This window comes from Heptranchias perlo, chromosome 16 (assembly GCF_035084215.1).
Source record: "Heptranchias perlo isolate sHepPer1 chromosome 16, sHepPer1.hap1, whole genome shotgun sequence".
NCBI classification, from domain to species: domain Eukaryota; kingdom Metazoa; phylum Chordata; class Chondrichthyes; order Hexanchiformes; family Hexanchidae; genus Heptranchias; species Heptranchias perlo.
Genome location: NC_090340.1, coordinates 22052168 through 22076142, shown reverse-complemented (window position 1 = coordinate 22076142; position 23975 = coordinate 22052168). Strand labels below are relative to the sequence as shown.

Below are 23975 nucleotides of genomic sequence, written 5' to 3'. Positions count from 1 at the left end.
TAAGGGGAAGCTAGATAGGTCCCTGAGGCAGAAAGGAATAGAAGGATATGCTGATAGGGTTAGATGAAGTAGAGTGGGAGGATACAGTATTTAATGTTAGTGGAGTGTCCATACTCCCACCTGGTTCTTCACACGTTAGGACTGAACCCATCAGTGGGTACAGCTGACTGCACGACAGCAGAGCTTATGCAGCCAGCATGGATTTGCCTACTGTGTTCAAGACCGGTAGTAAAAGGACAAACTTAAGTTTCATCATTTGTAGATAGTGCCCATGACCAAAAATGAATGATTTGTTATTGAACATTTCATTGAGGTAAATGTGTTTGTGTTTATTTATAATAAAGCTGTTAACATGGCAGTGTATTAAAGTTGTGACTTTTAATTTTTCAAAAGCTTTTCAAACATATAGTATTACAGATTATTAGTGACTTGCATTCTTTATGCTGATGTTAATTTGTCCAATTAAAATGTGACAGTGCAAGGTTTGAAATAAAACTGCAGGCACTCTTTCTGTGATTATTAATGCAAATGATGACCACATAAGAACGATAAGTAATTTTGTCCCGTACTCCTCCCCAGTCCATTCTAACTTTATTCCCTCTCCCTGAGTTCATGGAGCCAGTCTTTCCTGAGTCGCTTCTTACCGGTCCTACATAATGGCAAATACAGCAAATCAAATTTGATGCATCAAGTTATTGGATATTTTGTAGTTCATTATATCAAGATTCCCCTGCGTTACCAAGTTTCATTGATAACTCCTGACCATTGGTGACTGAATGAAGTCTTCTGAAACTCTGTTTTATATAAAGAAAAAAAGAACTTGCATTTATATAGCACCTTTCACAACATCAGAATGTCCCAAAGCACTTCACAGCCAATGAAGTACTTTTGAAGTTACGATTGTAATGTAGGGAAACACTGCAGCCAATTTGCACACAGCAAGGTCCCACAAAACAGCAATGTGATAATGTCCAGGTAATCTGTTTTAGTGATGTTGGTTGAGGGATAAATATTGGCCAAGACACCAGGAGAAAACTCCCCTGCTCTTCTTCGAATAGTGTCATGGGATCTTGAGATGAAAGTTTACCTTCTCTGATTTAAAAGTGCAATTTAAATCCAGGTTGGATGATGGTAACTGAGGTCTTAATTTGGCCAAATAAATGTACATTGATTTGGTATTAAATATGCTCTTGTTTATCTTCTAAAAATGGTACTTTCTTGAGAAGCCACAATTGATGTATATTTACACTTTATAATCATGTGTGGTCTTTTAGTTGATTAATTTTTGGCATGAACACTAAAAAGCAAGTTGTTTGCATTTTTGCTTTCATGTAGATCTTGTCTTCTTGATACAGTCTGTAAAATTGCATTCCTGGAAACTGAATTAACAACAAATCTTTTGGTTTATTATTTTAGACTCTACTTTTGGAATTTTTGGATTATGCAACAATAGCTAAAAGATATGGGGGCGGGGGAGGCGTGAGAAACACAATCATTTTTTACATTAGGCAAAAACCAGAGTGCAATCTTGCATGTACTTCAATTATTTTCTTTCTCTATAAAATCATTACATCGCTGGTAATGTGAGAAAACTGGTAACTACATGAATTGAAAAAAGCTGAAATTGTCTGGGTTTTTAATGAGGCTGTCAACACAGAAAGCAATGCAGATACACTTCCTGAAGTGCAGCAGAAGTAGTCAGTAGCTGTCATTTACTGAAGAATAGTATTGTTCTTGTTTTACGGTCATTGCAGTAATTGACTGCAGATGGACAAGTCTATATTTGTTGCAGCCCTGTTTAATTGGATCCTGTCTTTTACCATCCCCTCAATCACATGCAATTGTCCTGCAGGAGCCCTGTACTGTGTGAGTGATGGCTTCTGGTAGACTTCTGTTGTTTTGGTACACACTGCATATGTTATTAATCATATTTCTTGACAAGTCCCGCTCCTGCATCCAGTGGCTGTCTTGAGGTTACTGGAGCATTGAGCGAATATGTAGGGAGGTTGCGCAATTATCCCGCCGGGGTAGCCTAGGGAGCTTTTGTACAATACATCGTAGCAAATAAAGTTTTCAGTTTTAAAGTGTTGTTGCTCCAAGGCCTGAAAGCATTCTGCCTGTATAAAATGCATGGTGCTAAATAATGAGGGAATTGCATTTCTGTTGGGGAATAAAAGCACATTTTTAAACCCAAATTTGTTACAACAGAAGCTGATGGGCATTGCTACTTTGTATTTTTCTTTCTTTCTCTTTCTTTTTTCTTACATTTATCAATATCAGTGACATGAAAAAGTCACCTTCCTGGATGTTGGCATACATTGGAGATAGATATCTATCTTTCTATCTATCTATCTAAGTCCTCTCGAGGCTTAAGCAAAAAAATTTTGTAGAACTCTTTTTCTTTGTGCAGCAATGGCTGAAATTGTGCACCATTGTTTTGGAAAATTATGTACACGTTTTCGAAGCCTGAAATGTTAAGGATTTCAGGTCTGCACTAGGTATCCTCTAGGGTTCAGAGATATTGGACACTCCCATAAGCGGGCCCAGTGTTCCCCTACAATCAGCATTTAACCGTTACTGTCCAATATCAAGTCATACAATAGCTTGCCCTGTACCATAATAATAAAAGCCCCAGTTGTGTTTACTGGATACTATAGTCTTTCATGTGTCCCTACATGTGTCTCTCCAATCTTCCAGAAGGCAGACTGATGAACACTTTAGTGAGATAAGGCCAATTGTAAATGGAAAAAAAACTGGTTTATTTTGCGCATAAATACAGAACTGAACAGAATACAGTTTTCAATAAAAAATCAACTCTCCTGCCAGTGGTGGTACTCCAGTGACTCCTCTGGTAGGTGCCTGTAATTACAGCATGAAAACTTTACATAGGAGTCAACAGCTGGAGACTGAGCAAGAAGCAAAGCCAGCCCACGATCAACGAGCAGCAAATTTAAAGAAGGTGAGGAAGGCAGATTGCGGCAGTTGGCTCAAACAGTATGTGATGGGGGGACAGCAGAAAAGGAAAAGAGAGAGAAACATGGGATGGAGACAGAGACATGAGAGAGAGGGTGACATGGAGAGAGTGAGGGGGAACACGTGGAGAGAGACATAGGCACAACAGAAAGAGAGAGAGATAGGCACTTACAGATAAGTAATTTGAGTTTTTTAGTTGAATTTTGAAAGCACACTAAGTCTCTAATTATTCTTAGTGTATTGTTGATTTGTTAGAAAATGTAAATGTTCTAATTACTGATGTGTTTGAACGAGATGGAGGTGCAGACAGAGACATAGAAAGGCAAACAGACAGAGAGTGAAAAAAAAATGCACTTGCAAGAACCAATCACAAAAGAATAAATTTTAATGTTTGCAAACAACTTGGATAGTTACAAGCCAATGGTGCCAGACAGGAATGTTTCACCACCATCACCACTACTCCTCTTCCCCTCATCCCACCCCAGTGCTGCCTTTCCCATCTCCCTACCACTGATTGATTGATTGGATACCAAGCAGCTTCAGCAAGCCAAACTCCACATTCCATTGTGCCCACTTTCCCTCCCCACCCCCCTCACAGTTCTACCAAACCTCAAGTTCATAGTAGGACCAGCTCAGGAGTACCAGTGTCAGCCCTTTGAAAGAGCTATCCAGTTTAGTCCCATTCCCCTGCTCTTTCCCCATAGCCCTGTAAATTTCATCCCTTCAAGTATTTATCCAATTTCCTTTTGAAATTTCCTATTGAATCTGTTTCCACCACCTTTTCTGACAGTGCATTGCAGACCATTACAACTCGCTGCATAAAAAATGTTTCCTCATGTCGCTTCTGGCTCTCTTGCCGATCACCTTCTGCCCATGTCTCTGCTTATATCGCACAAGGCTCTGTCCCAGTTATTACTCCAGTGAACCATGTCTCTGATTATATTACACCGGGCCTTGTCTCAGTTATTACTGCACTAGACTATGATGTGGAGATGCCGGTGATGGACTGGGGTGTACAAATGTAAGGAATCTTACAACACCAGGTTATAGTCCAACAGTTTTATTTGAAAATCACAAGCTTTCGGAGGCTTTCTCCTTCGTCAGGTGACCTGACCTTCCTCACCTGACGAAGGAGAAAGCCTCCGAAAGCTTGTGATTTTCAAATAAAACTGTTGGACTAAAACCTGGTGTTGTAAGATTTGCACGAGACTATGTCTCTGATTATATTACTTCAGACCCTGCACCAGACCATGGTCTCTGTTTATGTTACACTAGCCCTTGTCTCAGTTAATACTGCACTAAACCATGGGCTCAATTTTGAAATGGTGGCAGGTTGGCAGCGGGGGTCGGGGGAGGTGGGGGGGAGAATGAAGGTGCGCATGGCAAACCTAAATTTAAAAAAAACGTACCTTTCCCGATGCAATCACAATGTAATAGATGGTAATTAAAGTTGTTTCCGGGTTTTGCGCCCGGCAGCCAGCCTGATTGACAGGTTGGCTGCCGACAGGAGCTGGAACGCCGGGGATGGTGGGGGGGTGGGGGGTGGTGTGGTTAGAGAGAGAGAGAGAGAGAGACACGTCATCCGGCGCTAGAACAGAAAGTGGAGGGCGCTGAAGATTTGGGGGGGTGGGGGGGGTGAAAGAGAGGGGAGGTTCGGGGGAGATCGGGGCTGAGAGGGACATCGGAGAGGGCGACATCGGGGGGGTTGAGAGGGACATCAGAGAGGGAGACATCGGAGCAGTGTGGAAAGGTAGGTTTATTTTGTTTTATAACTTTGTGCATTGGTTTTATATTTAATTTATTTTGTTTATTTTTGCCTGATCTGGCCCTTCATGCTTGGTTTCACCAGGCGTGAATCGGAAGCCGTGGGAAAGACGCCCAGGTAATCATTTTAACAAAAATCATTTTAACTATCTACTACGTCAGAAATAAAGTACCTTAAGTACCTCAATACATTTGGTCCTTTAACTATCATCCCGCCGGCTTTAATTGCTGATGGGACTTCCGCATTCATGAGGTGCACCCGTACACAGACTTGCCTGTGGGGAACCCCGAAGTTGGCGGTTTGGAGCTGGCTTCCTCACCCACTCGGGATTTCCCCGATTTTTGCAGCACCCGCCCCCAACGAACACACAATTTCCTTTGAAATTCGGGGCCCATGTCTCAGTGTTGCACTAGGCTGTGTCTTCGTTATTACTGTTCTTACAGTTCCCCTTCTGTAGTGACGGCAGATGAAACGATTCCTCCCCATGCTGTCAGACTCGAGGACTCCCACTCTAGTGCTACCATTGACCAGAATTATCCCAGTACTATCCCAGGACTACTCCGGATGTAGCTAAACCCTACTCCCCCTATCCAGTGCTACTAATGGTAAGAGATCTAACTACAACTGCCGCATCTTGCATTCGTCTTCTCAGCTTCAAAACTGGCAAGGAATAAAAATTAAATACCTATACATAAATAACAGAATCTAATAATTACTTAAAAGGCCAGTTACAGTTTTCACAGAATGATGGACAGTCATGGAATTCAATCCCCAAAGCACTGGTAAAAATCCCAGAATATCATTTAATAAAAATGGAATTTGCTTTATTCAAGCACTGTAAATCAGTGACCCTGATGTTATCCTCACATGGCATATAGATCCCTATTGTTACACATCATGTACAATGACTCATTGCGAGCAGTGCCATAGGAGATATGCTAATATATATAAAAATACTTTGCTACAGCCCTACATCTAAGCAGACTCATTGATCCAGCTCATGGGAAAGACAGTGCAGGGGCTCTGTGAGCGACAGGTGTTCAGAGGCACAAATACATTGAAATCTGGAAGTCAGTCTCATCAACAGCATAGCAACTGCACTGAATTTGAAACCCAATTCCCAGTCTTGGCAATAGAATTGCAAGTACAATTTTGTTGAAAACATACAGTGCTAATATAATGTATGAGTTGTATTGCCATGACAACATTAGAGGGTTTAGCTTTGCATCTGATTGTCCATACGTAGTCTACAGATACTGTGGTACAGTCACTGAGTGCAGAGGAGAAAATGCTTTATCAGGGATCACTGTTGTCCCTTTTCTTATTCGGGGAAGGTATAGAAGTAACCCAACAGATTTTGAGTACGACATCATGGACTTATTACCAAGTGTAATTGAAGTGAAAGCAGGAAACACTGCCATGCAAAAAGTGCCGTATAACTGCTATCCATATTGCGGCTTTTTCATCCAGAATTCAGTGAGCCTCTGCTTTAATGTAATGTTTTGCAAGTCTGCACTATTGTCACCACATGGCAGTACATGGAGACAGCCAAACCAAGCCAATTTAATATTGCTTAATTCCTCAGTATTGAAAGATCACTCTGTCACAAAATACTTTACACTTGAGAGTTAATGAGGTTTCAATAATAAGAGTCCTTTGGGGAGAGAGGATGTTTATCCAAAGTTTCTCGTGTGCTGAGAATTTTATTTATAGCAGTTTCCAGTAAATTGGGTTGAGCATTTGGACATAACGTGTATGTAAAAATTGCAGTGTCCTCCCACAGCACTATAATAACTATCTTTTTCCATCTTTTTAACATTTAACAAGATTGTACGTGCAGTGTACAGCTTTTAAATGTAAACATGCAGTTACTGACCAACGAACAATCAGTTGCACAAATAGATACTACAGAACTCGCAGTCTGATTAACAGCATGACACTCCATCAAACTGCATCTGTAAAATTTTGCTAATCATTTAATTGAAATCGGATAAAATGAACTCTCTTCTCCATCTCGTGATGACTCCGTACTAGTCAACATACTTGCTCAGCTTGATTTGATAATTCTTTTACCTTGGACCTTTTTTTCTGGCAGTGCTATTTTATAGACTGTTCTCTTTACGTCGGGTCACCATGCACCATTCCTTAACCAACATGCTGAGGAGGTGACCTGTTTTCAGGTCTGTACCAATTTGTATCTCAGGCGAGAGTGCTACCACTGAGCTAAGGCTAACATCTTACTGGTGATGTAGGTGTGACACTGATGACATCTGATGCTGTTAGAAAATTTGAAATAGTGTGAGACATGCAGTCTCTAGAGCAAATCCGGGCGACAGTGGACTCCACATTTGGCAGACATCCAGCCTGTACTAATGATGCTGCAATCACATCTATTTATTAATAATCAGTGTGAATTGCCATGACCATTTTCCAGTTTCTATTACTGTTTTTATATGTCATAATAAGTAAATAATATGCTGCAAAACTAATGCCATCAACTTCAGGCACAAGTGTTAGATTTTCTGACTGGCTGATGGAGATAACTGATGATTCAGCTGGTAAATTCTGCCTTCTGGTACTGAACCATTCAAACCAGGCAGATCTCTGGAGCAATCCCTGGTCGATGCCGAGTTAGCTAATCTCAGCCAGAGCAGCATTAGAGGCTGTGTTCCAGGCCTCAGTACCCCTAGAATATCAGCCAGCATTCCTTTTCCCGACCTAGCTAATGACTCCTGCTGGAAACTGTGTATGTTTGGGTATCAGATGAGGGCAAAGTTGTGCTTGGGTGTGGCTCTCCACAGTTGAATCACCTACCAGCACTTGCTGTCCATTCTCTCACATGGCCACTTGGACATGGTAACAGAAAGCCCGTGGAACCATGCCCACCCATGAGGCAGCATTGTCAAGAGAGAAGGGAAGAAAAGGAGAACTTTGGGGGTGAAGAAATCTGCAACTATGTTCTACACATGGTAATATCATGCTATTTTAATCACTAGAATGAATGAGCTTCAAATCATTAGCATTTTATTAATTATCATGTCTTGATAGTACAGTTGGTAGATGCTGAAAAATCTGTGATTTAGAATAGTTAGGTATTTTTTTGTGATGTATCAGCTGTTAAAAATGCTTTGTACTTCCGAAAACTGTTTTACAAACTGTACTTTCTTATTGTTGAACATTTTGATGCTTTTCGTCTATAGTTATCTCATCTAGGCTGTTTATTAGGTGATGAATCATTGATTTTAATACAACTTGCAGCTATTTTTAATAACATCTCAAGTTATACACTTTACGATGGAAGGAGGCGCACACTGTACCAAACAGTAACACGAGCACCAAATGCCTGGCTATGTTGTGAAACAAAATCTGTGGTGTGCCATGTTCGATTGGCTAGTAATTCTGAAATGTGAAATAGATTGACACATTGAAAATGGCTGGTTTGAAATTAAAAAGTCCTTGGCCGCAGTTTAAGGGGAGGTATTTTAGTTTTGATACATTGTTTTACAAGTGAATACGGTTGGTTACCAGTCAAAGCCTATTCCAGTGATGATCACCATTCATGTGTAATTCTGTAGCTTTTAGCATGGTGGTGTGTCTTCAAGGATGGAAATGTGACTGTTCTTAACCTTTATCTTCACACTAGATGTGGCTTACTCACATCACCGTCATCCTGTCTGCTGTATTAGTCAAATGTTGCTGTGGAGGGGAAATGGTTCCACAGTTATTTTTTTTCCCTTGTTTCCCCAGCATTTATTTCCGATGTAAAATCACTCAACTTGCACACAAGTGCAAAACAACTATTTTCTCTTCAGTCAGCTGACATAATATAAAACTAAATCTGAATGTCATTTGCACTTTGTATGCTTCTTGCAACTGTTATGGCCATTTTATTCACTGCACGCAGAAACAGTAATCCTACATGGTGCAGATGGGACTATTCTACTAAAATACAATCTTTTTTTGCACAAAATCTACATTTCTTGGGCCACTATCTATTTTTGACATTCCACTTGTAGATTTTTTGATTAATGTGTTCTTGTTCTTCCTTTCAAAATTACCTTCAGAAAGAACTTGCACTTATATGATTAAATCACATTCTCAACATATCCTAAAGCACTTCACAGCCAATTGATTACTTTTGAAGTACAGTCACTGTTATGCAGGAAAAAATGGCAGTCAATCTGTGCACAACAAAGCCCCACAAACGGGAAACAAATGACTGACCAAATGATTTGTTTTGCTGAAGGGAGAAATGTTGTTCAAAACATGGAGAAGTTTCGGTTATAATTCAAATAGTGCCATGGGAACTTCTGTGGCCGCTAAAGCAGGCAAATGGGCCCTTGGTTTAACATCTCACTCAAAAGACAGCACCTCCAATAGTGAAGCACTCCCCTTAGCACTGCATTGAAGTCTCAGCCTAAGTTATACACTCAAGTCCTTAGAGGGGCTTAAAAGGATCTTCTTGCCCAAAGTCTGTTGCAAGAAATTTTTCCAGTAGTACCCCAGGTGCAGCCTGACCAACTATACAACTTTAGCATGACATCTGGGGATTTGAATGCCACTGATTTGATAATTGTCAATGACATCCGATTTGCTTTGTTTTATATAATATCCTACACTTCTCTGAATCCAGGAATGTTGCATGATATTTGCTGCTTTATATAATGTTCATTAGGAATTTACAAAAACAAAATCTATATTTGAAAGCTCAAATGGATTTTCAGGACTCAAACAATTATGAGACAAATGGGTATATTGGAAAAAGGTATCAAGCTGTCAGCGCTAACTGACTAAGGCTGTTAATTTTTCCTTTGCTCTCTTGCAGAATGCCCCGAGGAGGTTTATGATCCTCGATCATTATATGAAAGACTTCAAGAACAGAAAGATAAGAAACAATCTGACTATGAGGAGCAGTTTAAATTTAGTAAGACAGCACTTTCATCTTCTGTATATTAGCTCATTTGTACAGATTTTAAATACAAGTACCATATCCCAATTGCAGTAACACAACACTCGACATAACAAGAGGATAATCTTTGCAGATCTGTGGTGCAAAATTTTTTTCACAAGTGAATTGACTGGCTAAATTCATAAGGGAGTCATGGTCAGTTCTTGAGAGAAAAGAATGTACAGCACAGTTCCATATTGTATATTATTTTACATTGAGTGCACAGATGATTGAGAACCGAGGTTCACAATGCTGACACCACCAGTGTGCAAATGTCTGTTGTATGATCCGAATTCCCATATCCATGTGTATGTCACCCATATTGCTGCATTGTCCTGACTTTATTATATGGTGCCACATTTGGCCATCTGCAAAAGAAAATATGTTACATTTAGAGGAAAAAACTTCAATGTTGTGTCTTGATCTTGTGAACCTGGGCCCTTGCTGGTCGACATGGTTCAGTACCACACTGGGTGGAACATTTATTCATGGAACCATCAGAGGAACTAGAGAAGTGACAACACAAAGCAGTTTTATTAAAGCAGCACAGCATCGCTGTTTGCTGTACGAGCCTGTGGATATGGGCCACTTTTCCCGAAAGGGGGTTGTTAGATGTCCAATAGTTTGATCTGTGGTGCTTCTCAGCTTCTTCTCTGGAAAGGAAACTTGTCCACTCATTCTGGTAACTTATCGGAAAGATTCATATTTTATTACTTCGTGGAAATACTTTCACCAATAGCTGCTAACTATTTATTTTTGATGTACACTTCCATTATCTCGAACGTGCAGTTAATGACTCTAATTGATTATACTTTTCCGCATTTTTTGGCAGCCAAAAGTGTCAGGAGCTCACCCACCAGGTGGCGTCATGAAACAAAACTAATTTGAATGTAGCTCAAATCACATCGCTGGACAAAGTGCCTTCTGTTTGATCAGTGATGAGGGGATGAATTCTTAATGAGCCCCCCCCCCCCCCCCCGTGTAAAGGCTCCATTCAGACACCCTGGATTTAGACAGAGTTTGTCACCGTATTTTGTAGGAGTTGCTTGTCTTCTGTTCCTGATGCTTTGTTCAAGTGGCATGTAAAACAGATGTGACTAAGTACTTATTGCAATGAGACACGAATTACATAGAATTTACAGCACAGAAAGATGCCATTTGGCCTAACTGGTCTATGGTGTATATGCTCCACACGAGCCTCCTCCCAAATTAAAAGATTCACATTCAAAATTTCAATCAAATTTTTAAAAAAAGGAGGCAGTGGGACATCCAGTGTATCTCACAGGTGAAAAAAAATGAAGGAAGAATTACAAAAGTTTTCTTCCCAAGCAGAATACCCTGGTATCTCGATGTTACCTATTGTGTATTCATATTCAGAAAGCAGTTATGGGGACTATTGTAATGGGGATGAATGATTAAGTGCATTCATACTCTGCATCATCGTATTTCAGTACCCTCTTCCCACTTGCCTGATGAGATTCATCAGCCTCTTGAAGATCTCCATCACGGGGATGAAGCATTACCTTAACAGTCTTGTTTAGGATTCAAATACAATTACCTTTACTGAGTCTTGAAGCCTGTCTGAATATTACTTATGTGGCTCCATGTAAATGGAAAAATTGTCTCACTTTTGCCACTTTAGTTCCTTTGTAGCAGGCTGTCTTGTATGATACCAGCACTGTAGAGCTTGTCAGCCTAGGTACACCAATAATTAGAGAAGCAATTCTAGGAATGTTATCACACTACATGAAAAATTACCCGTCATATTGGACAAAAAAAATTTTTGCCTACAGGATTTAGCAAAAAAGTCTGTTGTGTGAAGTAAAATATATCCAGGAATATTTCACTGTCTGTCACATTTGAACATTCTTTCATGGCTGCACTGTGACTGTTGAACATTGACGTTGACTTAAATTTATAACCTTTTGGGGATAAAAACCCTAAGAATAGCTTTAGATGCTTGTGTTTTAGGGTTGCTGAAGCATTTAGTGATTCATGTCATTTTATTTATATATAATGTAATAAACTTATATATTCTATATGAATAACATATATCCTGTGTATGTGTGCATAGATTTTCAGTGCAATGCTGGATATATAAAAAGGATTGATATTCTGCTGCATTTATTTTTGTATGGGCCAAAGGAAAAGAGCTGATCAAGCTGACCTACATGTTCTGGAAGTTTATCTGTTTATTGTTTCTCCTTAGAATAATTTTTGAATAAGTAACTTTGCAGTAGTAGTCACGAGAATGTCTGGTTGTTGGTTTTAAGTACCTCTAATGAACTTTTTTTTTGCACTGAGTGCTGAGTTTTTGTCTTTTTATTCAGAAAATATGGTAAGAGGTCTAGACGAAGAAGAAACAAACTACCTTGATGAAGTTTCCAGGCAACAGGTGCTCCTAGAGAAGCAACGCAGGGATGAAGATGCTAAAGAGCTGAAAGAATGCAGAATATCCTTTTGTTGAGCAGCAATTGAATCCTGATTGTAGGGATGTAGAAAATTAGTCTCTGATTTTACCATAAAGCTACAAAGCCTACTCAGCTGCAGATCCAGTTTAATTATATATGGTTTTGCCTTCTATTTTTTCTCTGATTACTTGACTCCAGTATTAGTACCTCTCTTTCACTTTTATTCTTTTTAATGAATAAAGAGAACTGCCAGAGGTCCAAGGTTTGTGTTGTCAACTGAAATTTTTGCTGCTCAGTTCACTGGCAAAATTGAGTCAAGTTATTTTGATAGACCAAACAGTGAATTCTGCTGCACGATCCCTTTGGCAAGTTATCATGAAACCAGGGGATGTAGAAAACTAACTGTTTACGAGATGAGTTGCTGTGGTTTAGCTCATGGACAAAAATCAAGTTGCTCTTTCTGCCGCTCACTCTCTGTTTGACTCCCACTCTAATTGACTTGCTCTTTTTTTGTTTGTCTTACACTCTGTCTCTCTCGCACATGCTTTCATTGTCATCTCTGTATCTATCCACTTCTCTCTTTCTGTAAGTCTCTAGCCTTTGTCTTCACTCTCCTATACGCCTTACTCTTTAAACTTCATGTACTTTGTCACTCTCTTGGTATGTCCCTTTTGTACTTTCGCTTCATTCTCTCTCTGCACTCCTGTATCCTTTTTTTGACCTGTCTTGTGCTCACTCTTTTTTTCCTCTCACCTGTCATGGAAACCATTAAGCAGACTCAAGACTTCAATCTTTGCTGCAGAAATGATCCTATACCCCTCTCTCAGAGCAGTCTCTCTCCCTCCCCTCTGGAATATTTTCTCTCTTTGCACTGGACTTCTCCTCGCGAGCTTGCACTCGCGCTCTCTCTCGCTCTATCCCTCTTTCACGTACACTCCTCTTCCCTTGTGCTCTCTCGCACGCTATGTCGTCCATCCCCCCCCACCCCCCACCTTTTTCTCTGATCGCTTCACTCTAGTGCTCTCACGGATCTTCACCATTTTTCCTCTCTCTGATACATCTCTTTCACTCTTTCTTCCCTCTTATTTTTCACCCTTTTCCAGTCATTTTCTTAACGTTCTCCCATTTGTCGCTGCTGTTTTCACCTCTGTTTCTTAGTATGGTCTGTGCCCTCTGGCAAGACTCCATGGATAGGCAGTGGGCCAGGCAGCTGAAGGTCTATGGTACATGGGAGGGAGCAAGTCATGGCTGTTGATGCAGGTTGGAGGGTGGTATGACCAGAAGAAGTGAGCTGTTGCACACAGGCTATTACATGAAGAAGAAGAAAATGTGTTCCTTTCTGCATGGGTTGAAGTTCTGAGATGTGATTGTTTGAAGGGCTACTGTTCTCTGGTTCTGCAATCTGATTGGTTGAAGAATCTCTAACACTTCAATGCATAACACATCATGCAGGCACAAGACTTATTAAAAGGGATCGATTCACTTATGTGGGAGGCGGACAACTGGTTGCTGCTGGTTTAAATACGAGGAGTGATGAATGAAGGCTTGAGTAGTTTTTAATAAACTTCCCATAGGAAATAAACAGGAATTACTTTTACAGTAGAGTGTGCATCCTTTAAATTAAAAAAAGACCTCAATGTTCTGAATTTGGTGTACTGTTTACTTGAGCCCTGAGGCTGAGAATCAAGCCTCTATTGAGGACCTGCTATTTTTAGATGAAAAATTATTAAAGCTTTCCAAAACCTTATCACTGTCCAAGATATCTTTGTGATACTATTTTAAAATACCTTATATTGCAGTAAATATGCTAAATAAGAATCGTTTCTCAATTTGAGGTTTTATTCTAACTACATATTTATTGTATTGATTCTTTTTGAAGAATGAAATAACTTACAAAATGATGTTCAGAATACATTATTTAACTTAATTGCAGTGATTCAGAACAGAGGACCAAGGGAATATGATCTTGATCTTTGGTTTTGCCGACATATATGAAGATTTGCTTTGGTCATTATTGTGAGGTTCGTGCTGTGTTCTGAAGAACAGTTTTTATGTTTGGTTTTAAATTGCATCAGCCAGCATAAAGTAAACTGTAGATTTATAAGTAATCTTACCCGGTCTGGCCTACATGTGACTTCAGACCCACAGCAATGTGGTTGATTCTTAATTGCCCTCTGAAATGGCCTAGCAAGCCACTCAGTTGTAAAATCTCGCTACGAAAAGTCATAATAAGAATAAAACCAAACGAACCACCTGGCATCGGACCACGAGGCACTGGACACGACAAAGGCAAACCAAGCCCAGTCGACCCTGCAAAGTCCTCCTCACTAACATCTGGGGACTTGTGCCAAAATTGGGAGAGCTGTCCCACAGACTAGTCAAGCAACATCCTGACATAGCCATACTCACAGAATCATACCTTTCAGCCAACGTACCAGACTCTTCCATCACCATCCCTGGGTATGTCCTGTCCCACCGGCAGGACAGACCGACCAGAGGTGGCGGTACATTGATATACAGTCAGGAGGGAGTGGCCCTGGGAGTCCTCAACATTGACTCTGGACCCCATGAAATCTCATGGCATCAGGTCAAACATAGGCAAGGACACCTGCTGGTTACCACCTACCGTCCTCCCTCAGCTGATGAATCAGTCCTCCTTCATGTTGAACACCACTTGGAGGAAGCACTGAGGGTAGCAAGGGCACAGAATGTACTCTGGGTGGGGGATTTCAATGTCCATCACCAAGAGTGGCTTGGTAGCACCACTACTGACCGAGCTGGCTGTGTACTGAAGGACATAGCTGCCAGAGTGGGCCTGCGGCAGGTGGTGAGCGAACCAACATGAGGGAAAAACTTACTTGACTTCGTCCTCACCAATCTACCTGTCGCAAATGCATCTGTCCATGACAGTATTGGTAGGAGTGACCACCGCACAGTCCTCGTGGAGACGAAGTCCCATCTTCGCACTGAGGACATCATCCAACGTGTTGTGTGGCACTACAACCGTGCTAAATGGGATAGATTCAGAACAGATCTAGCAGCTCAAAACTGGACATCCATGAGGCGCTGTGGGCCATCAGCAGCAGCAGAATTGTATTCCAGCACAATCTGTAACCTCATGGCCCTGCATATTCCTCACTCTACCATTACCAACAAGCCAGGGGATCAACCCTGGTTCAATGAGGAGTGTAGAAGAGCATGCCAGGAGCAGCAGCAGGCATACCTAAAAATGAGGTGTCAACCTGGTGAAGCTACAACTCAGGACTACATGCATGCTAAGCAGCGGAAGCAACATGCTATAGACAGAGCTAAGTGATTCCACAAGCAACGGATCAGATCAAAGCTCTGCAGTGCCACATCCAGTTGTGAATGGTGGTGGACAATTAAACAACTAACAGGAGGAGGAGGCTCTGCAAACATCCCCATCCTCAATGATGGCGGTGTCCAGCACGTGAGTGCAAAAGACAAGGCTGATGCATTTGCAACCATCTTCAGCCAGAAGTGCCGAGTGGATGATCCATCTCGACCTCCTCCCGATATCCCCACCATCACAGAAGCCAGTCTTCAGCCAATTCAATTCACTCCACGTGATATCAAGAAACGGCTGAGTGCACTGGATACAGCAAAGCCTATTGGCCCTGACAACATCCCAGCTGTAGTGCTGAAGTCTTGTGCTCCAGAACTAGCTGCGCCTCTAGCCAAGCTGTTCCAGTACTGATACAACACTGGCATCTACCCGACAATATGGAAAATTGCCCAGGCACGTCCTGTCCACAAAAAGCAGGACAAATCCAATCCGGCCAATTACTGCCCCATCAGTCTACTCTCAATCATCAGCAAAGTGATGGAAGGTGTCGTCGACAGTACTATCAAGTGGCACTTACTCACCAATAACCTGCTCATCGATGCTCAGTTTGGGGTCCGCTGGACCACTTTGCTCCAGACCTCATTACAGCCTTGGTCCAAACATGGACAAAAGAGCTGAATTCCAGAGGTGAGGTGAGAGTGACTGCCCTTGACATCAAGGCAGCATTTGACCAAGTGTGGCACCAAGGAGCCCTAGTAAAATTGAAGTCAATGGGAATTGGGGAAAACTCTCCAGTGGCTGGAGTCATACCTCGCACAAAGGAAGATAGTAGTGGTTGTTGGAGGCCAATCATTTCAGCCCCAGGACATTGCTGCAAGAGTTCCTCAGGGCAGTGTCCTAGGCCCAACCATCTTCAGCTGCTTCATCAGTGATCTTCCCTCCATCATAAGGTCAGAAATGGGGATGTTCGCTGATGATTGCACAGAGTTCAGTTCCATTCGCAACCCCACAGATAATGAAGCAGTCCGAGCCCGCATGCAGCAAGACCTGGACGACATCCAGGCTTGGGCTGATAAGTGGCAAGTAACATTTGCGCCAGACAAGTGCCAGGCAATGACCATCTCCAACAAGAGAGAGTCCAACCACCTCCCCTTGACATTCAGCGGCATTACCATCACCGAATCCCCCACCATCAATATCCTGGGGGTCACCATTGACCAGAAACTTAACTGGACCAGCCATATAAATACTGTGGCTACAAGAGCAGGTCAAAGGCTGGGTATTCTGCGGCGAGTGACTCACCTCCTGACTCCCCAAAGCCTTTCCACCATCTACAAGGCACAAGTCAGGAGTGTGATGGAATACTCTCCACTTGCCTGGATGAGTGCAGCTCCAACAACAGTCAAGAAGTTCGACACCATCCAGGACAAAGCAGCCTGCTTGATTGGCATCCCATCCACCACCCTAAACATTCACTCCCTTCACCACCGGCGCACTGTGGCTGCAGTGTGTACCATCCACAGGATGCACTGCAGCAACTTGCCAAGGCTTCTTCGACAGCACCTCCCAAGCCCGCGACCTCTACCACCTAGAAGGACAAAAGCAGCAGGTACATGGGAACAACACCTCCTGCATGTTCCCCTCCAAGTCACACACCATCCCCACTTGGAAATATATCATCGTTCCTTCATCGTCGCTGGGTCAAAATCCTGGAACTCCCTACCTAACAGCACTGTGGGAGAACTTTCACCACGTGGACTGCAGCGGTTCAAGAAGGCTGCTCACCACCACCTTCTCAAGGGCAATTAGAGATGGGCAATAAATGCTGGCCTCGCTAGTGACCCCCACATCTCATGAACAAATTAAAAAAAAATAATCTGCTGTGAAAGCTTGGTAACCAACCCACCACTCGAAGACATACAGCATTTCCTTTTGTGGGTTCTTTGAATTTCTTCTGACTTATGTGCTTAAAACCTGTTGGCATGCAGCCCTTACAGGCTTTGCCGAAGCTATGTTCACGTGTGTGGCGCATTGTTTAAGATTTGTGAATCAGAGAGAAATGGCTTGAAAACCTAATGGGTAAATTAAAACTTAACTGAATTTTGTAGTTCTTAAGACTTTTCTGATGTACCGAGTGAAGTTTAAGTCATATAGTAATGGTGGGAGCAGCAGCACTGTCATATGTTGTGTCGGTGAGCTGCACCTCAGGTGATTCCACATCTTTCAGTTCTGTTCCCAATCGGAAGAGTCAGAAGATGAAGTAGTACAGAGTAAGATCATTTAGGGCAGAATAGAGGTGGAGCGAGCTAGAGACATGCAATTGGAAAACAGAACGGGAAAATTGCTTTTTCTTTTGTTTCAACACCTTTTAGAAAACTTGGAGCAAATAAGTGAGACTCAGAGACTGGCTTCTTATTACCGGATGGTCCTCCTTATTTTAACAAAAAAAGAACTTCATGATATGATCTGAAATACTAAAAGAAATGAATTTCTTTCTTTGTGTTCTTGACAAGCTGGAGCACAACTGTCTTTCCAATACTGCTTAGCATTTACTTACCCTTGGCAAACACTGAAATACAACTCGTATGACTTCCCCTGTAAAGGACTGAAAATAGCATCGTGTGGAAAACTATTGGTTCACTGAGCTGATGGTGTCTGACTCTCGCACAATATAGATAACTAGTGGAAAGCCCATATGGTCCATCTTAGATCATTTATTTAGAAAAATCCTTTGATTCCTCTTTTCCCCATCAGAGTCTACTGTCTCTCAAATAATTCGCCACTACCCTACTCGAGTCCATTGTATGTATTGCTCAGAAAATGCTGGAAGTACTCAGCAGGTCAGGCAGCATCCTTGGAGAGAGAAACGGAATTAACATTTCAAATCAATGACCCTTTCAGGACCTAAAACGTTAACTCTGTTTCTCTCTCCACAGATGCTGCCTGACCTGCTGAGTGTTTCCAGCATTTTCTGTTTTTATTTCAGATTTCCAGCATCCACAGTATTTTGCTTTCGTTCTGTGTATTGATCACTTTTGTGTGAAGACCATTCCTAAATTTGTCTTTTACTAATTTGAACCTATGCTTTATTGTCCTACATTAAGTTTAGTTTGAAGTACCGTTTTAGATTTACCATTTCTATACAGTGTAGTTAGGTCACCTCAAGCCTGAAAAACCAGTTGTTCCTCCTTGCTCATTTGTTTGAAACTAGGGATCAGTCTTCTTGCTCTTCCGAGTGTTCAGGACTTGAACGTCTCCCTTATCTTGGTGATCAGCGTTGGGACACAGTACTGTACAACTTAAATGTGATTTCCTCATAGCTGTACTCTACTGTTTGTACAGGTCAGCATCTGACTTGCTTTGTTGATTCCGCCATCAAAAAAAACCCATGATCTCTCTTACCCTTAGGTATTTCAACACCATTTGTGGAGTACTTGCATCACTCATTTATCTGGTTATATGTAGTACTTTACACGTGTCTATTTAAATCCTGTCTGTCTTTGTTCCATCATATTTTGTCCAGCTCTTTTTTAGTTCCCAAACTGCTACCTTAAGATCAGCTGCCCCTTCAGTTAAGTATCTTATGCAGATTTGACCACTTTGATTCATGCTTCTGAATCTAAGTAGTTGATGTAAATTAGAAACAATAGAGGCCTCAACGCCGATGCCTGGGCACTTCACTCAGCACAACATAACTCCTTTAACCAGTCTCCACTGCTTCCTATCCCTCAGCAATTTCCTTATTTTGTATAATCAGATATTTTAATACATTAAGATGATGTAATTACATTTTTTATCAAACTTCAACTTTGTTCTAAGCTTTCTGCATGGGCAGTAGTCCGTTCCTGTTTGTTAGTTAATAAGCAACCACTTTTAGTGCGTCCGAGTCAATTGCCTGTATTACAAGATTCCATTGTGACTGGTGAAGTGTTTTTTGTTTGTTTCTCGCTTGTTCTTCACTGGGAACGTCTTGAGCATGAACCGTAAGAAATTCCCAGAAATGTAAACCTGCAATTGGCTCTGAAGTCCTTGTTGATCCTTAACAGAGTACTAACAGTGCCCGCACAAAACTCGCAGCAAACGCCGATTCAAAAAAAGATACAGAGAAGAAAACTGCTTCTAAGCCAGCGGAAAGCAAGAGCAAGTTCTCTCAAGCAAAGCTGCTGGCTGGAGCTGTAAAACGCAAAAGGTTAGTGTCCTTTTAGGAAACAAAATTAATGAGACAGAGCCTAGTTCTGAAATTACGTGACAAACAAGCAAGTGAAGACAATGATTTTTCAGTATACCTTAACATTCACAGTGATCCTGAATAATTGTGTAACTACCCAGGCATCATGGTTAGCATTTTTTTATTTGTCCCAACAATTTTCTTCCTGTGTGAGCCTTGATGGTGGCTACTACCAGACTATTTGACTCCAGGTAGTATCGTAGTCAAGCCATGACCCGTGGGTCATTGGATAGTGATAAAGTTCAGGAACCCTGGCCAATGTTTTTTTTGCCCCGCTCTACCCCGGGGATGCTGAGGTGAACTAAAATGCTTCTACCACGGTCCCGGTTAACACCAACTTACTCAGAACAAACAGGAATTGAACCCCTTTCTATAATGCTGCAATGGCATCTTATTTCATATTCAGCGTGTAGTTTTCCCAGTTCCTATCAAGCTGCATTATGCTCTTACAGTAAGAGGAGGATCCATATAATGCGAAGAATTCCAGATTGGTAATCTGTTTTTTTTCCATACAATGTTTTCATCTGTATAGATTTTGACAGAACTTGTCAATTAGTACTGAAGTCTGAGCAGTTTTGCTCTGTGGTCTCACATCCGGTGGGGACTGGGTTGACACTAGTCAAACTTAGTCTGTATAAGAAGAGACATTTAGGTCAATGTTTGGGTGTTGAAAGTAGCTAGTCACTGTGGTAAGTTGTAATGTAACTCACTCTGGCGAGTGCATTCACCTGGCCAGATTGTATTTTCCTGTCGGTTCTGGCTTCTCCACTTTTGTTCCTGTCTCTGCAGCTCCTATCTCCCATGTCCCTTTCTCCAGCTCCTGATCCCGCAGTCCCCTCTCTCGGGTCTCTGGTGCCTCATTCTTTTTCTGTACAGTATGTGGAACAATTGATGAGCATTAAATCACATTTTCTGCTCCTTGGGAAACCATAGTGGCTGATATTAGCATCATAATTTTTTTTTACTCGGAAGTGGAGGGTGAGTATATACAATAGATCTTTCATCCCATCCATCTGGGCTGGTTCCATCCTAGGCCCGAGGGAAAAGGACCGTGTTCCAATATTCGTCATTCCACCGGTTCTTGAGTAATTAGTTGATGAGCTAATGAGAGTTATTTTTAGCTTTTTTTCATTATTAGGTGACCTGGATATTGGTTGTTTGATTCTTGAGTTCTCAGCTGGCCAAGATCCAGCCTCACCTATTTTGAGAAATGGTATTTGATTTATTTAACGTCCGTTTATCTGGGATACAATTGTTCTGCTAAAGCATCACCGTCGAGCAGTATCTCCAGAACACTGATGAGTACAATTGATATAATTTGATTTCCTCAGAGTAACTGCTTTTCTTAGGCAGGAATGCGTCACATTTATCCATGTTAATATTGCTTAGTGGTGTTATAAGCAGATAATGTTCCATTATTGTCAACACAGACAGTGTAATCATATTGGAATTTTGCTAAGGTAATCAAAGGCAAATCTAAGAATATTCACTGTATTCATGAGGTTTCAGTGTTTAACAACATGTCCATACAACAGGAGCAGGTCATTTTTACATGAGTATCAAACTTTGTGTAATTAACTCTCCATTGAATACATTTTCAGCACTAAGCTTTGCCTTATATTTGTAACTTTTAAAATAATAGCTACTTTCAGCTGTGGAATGGTTGAGGTCTCTACAATTGATCTCAGCATCTTTGGTCCGGCGGGGGGAGGGGAATGGTGTGTAGACGGGGTGAAATTAGACCAGCTTCCTGCTCCTTACTGCTATGCAATGACTCCTGCCAGATATTGAGTGAGGACATTTTAAATTAATAATTTCAGATAAGTTGCCCTTTTTTCGAAATTGTTTTCTATAGCTTGGGGTTTCCGAGAAATGATAAAGACGTAGAGCATTTTGACAGTATTTCCACACCCGTTTTGTGGGTCCGAATTCTCTAATCACATTTGTGGAAGTACTACTATGTTTTTGGTGGAACCAGAAGTAATGATGTATGTGCCTGGCACTCATCGTCTCTATTTGTAAATGTGCTTTTCTTTAATAAAATTATTTTCTCCAACTCTTGTACAGAGACCCTGTTCTCTGTTTCTCAGGTTGGGTAAGCAGCCTTCTTCCAGGTCTCTTGTCATATTCAAGCCTGCGAAAGCTTGTGATTTTCAAATAAAACTGTTGGACTATAACCTGGTGTTGTAAGATTCCTTACATTTGTCCACCCCAGTCCATCACCGGCATCTCCACATCTTGTCTTTTGGGAGGATCATAGGTTTTGTTCAGCACCTCCTACTGATGGGACAGCTAACATCAGGGACCTTTGCTGTTCCCTTATATTAAGTAGCCATTTTCGATGTTTCAGTCCTTGGCATTTAATGCTGATATGATTGAATAGCATTTACTCAGTACTAGATATGATCTATGAGTTATGTAGAGTATGTTGCTTTTGTCATTTTTGAAGAATCCAAGTAATGTGGACCAAGCTTGCGATTTGCCGAGTGGTCAGAATACAAGGTTTATATTTTTCTTTGTAACATAAGTGGGAGAAAAGTTTAGATGTTATAATTTGTGATTCTCTAAGTTCTTCATTTTATTGATCACTTTTTAAACCTGTAGAATTTGTGATATCAGAGTGGCTGATGATTTTCATCCTTTCACATCTTGAAATTAATGATTTGTTGCTTTTTAGTTAGATTCAGCTCCTGTTGCATAGTTTAAAATTATAACACCAGTGACAGTTTTGCCTGTGCGCATCTGTTTATAACTTTACCTGTGATCTCTTTAGTAAGGCCTGAAAAGACTACGTATAATAGTCCCAAGTTTGTCTGTCTGACTTGTGTGTTGCTGCATCTCATTAGTATCCGATAACCTCTCTCATGCTTTGACTGCATTAATGAACCCAATGTTTGTAAAACTGTTCTCTTGATAGAAGTTAAATTGATATTTTTGATGATTCTTCCATATTCCTTCCTTCCTTGAATATGTAGATTATTCCAATATTATAAGTTATTAGATAAATCAATCAATTATAAATTTTATAAAAATACCAGGTGATGAATAAGTGCTGTAAAATTACATAAATGCCAGATAAATTATGATTCCAACATTTATAAATGGCTATTTAAATATCCAATAGGTAAACAATTCTAATATAAATACAAAGCACCTTAGAGAGAATGGGAAGAAGAGAGCAGAGACCATACCCGGGGAGTGGAGCAAAGGCCTGCTCTAGGATTAACCACTTGCTCCATCCCTGCCTCCTACTCCAGGCTATGCTGTGCACTCGCTTCCCATTTTACAAAAAAGCAGATAGTGGACAAATTGATCATTTTAAAGAAAAGCTAAAAGAGATTTAAATACACTGGGTGAGTAGATAGTTTAAAAATGCCTCAATTCCACTTGAATTCTTTCACAAATGGATTACGTCACTAATTTACTTTTCGGAGAATCCTGAGGGAGAACCTAATCCCACTGGTCTGTTACAGCAGCGAAGTTTGTCACTGAGCTACCCTATATCAGTAGAGCAGTAGTGGACCTCCATACTTTGCCGTGATGTGGTATTTGTAAACAATTTTACAACACAAGTTATAGTCCAGCAATTTTATTTTAAATTCACAAGCTTTCGGAGGCTTCCTCCTTCCTCAGGTGAACGTTGACCTGAGGAAGGAGGAAGCTTCCGAAAGCTTGTGAATTTAAAATAAAATTGCTGGACTATAACTTGGTGTTGTAAAATTGTTTACAATTGTCAACCCCAGTCCATCACCGGCATCTCCACATCGTGATGTGGTGTCAGGGATTCATGCCACAGGGTAAATTCTCATTCTTAACCATGCCTTCAGGGCAAGGTAGCAAAAAGAGAACAAAACTTTCTTCACAAGAATGGAGGGTGATCAGAGTACCATGACTATATACCTGCACATCCCAGTTACCAGTTACAGAACCATCTCACCAGAGGCTTGATACAGACCTCTGTTCAGACAGAGATGGTGGGTGGTGTCGTGAAACTCCACAGACGGGAAGGGAAGAAAAATAAGAAACTAACTTATTTTTAAAAAGAAAACCTTGAAGCTGACATTCTATCTAATTATTACTGTCACTGTTGAAAATGCAGCAGCCCCCTTTTCAAATATTAAATGAATAGTTTTAGTGGTGGAGCTCTCAATTCAACACAGCTGCTGCAATTATCCATTATGTTCATTATCTGCTTTGAAACGTGATGCTTTGGCTCCATGTATTTGGATCTGGAGCTGCTGCTTCTTCCTCCCACCTGTAGCATTGGAGAGTAGTGGGGGAGGATATTTCATTGACTGCAGGCTCTGATGTCCTGGGTACAGAATGTCATTTTCCTCAACCAT

At 41.1% G+C, this 23975-nt stretch overlaps 1 protein-coding gene across 8 annotated transcripts in view; it reads left to right on the top strand.

The window, feature by feature from the left end:
- The window catches only part of psme3ip1 (proteasome activator subunit 3 interacting protein 1), a 92998-nt gene that overhangs the window by 39554 nt on the left and 29469 nt on the right, over positions 1-23975 (top strand). For all 8 annotated transcript variants that reach the window (XM_067997790.1, XM_067997789.1, XM_067997783.1 and 5 more), the window contains 3 exons: positions 9564-9662; positions 12017-12139; positions 19461-19593. In XM_067997790.1, the coding sequence (XP_067853891.1) occupies positions 9564-9662; positions 12017-12139; positions 19461-19593 (355 nt within the window). The remainder of the gene's footprint in view (positions 1-9563; positions 9663-12016; positions 12140-19460; positions 19594-23975) is intronic.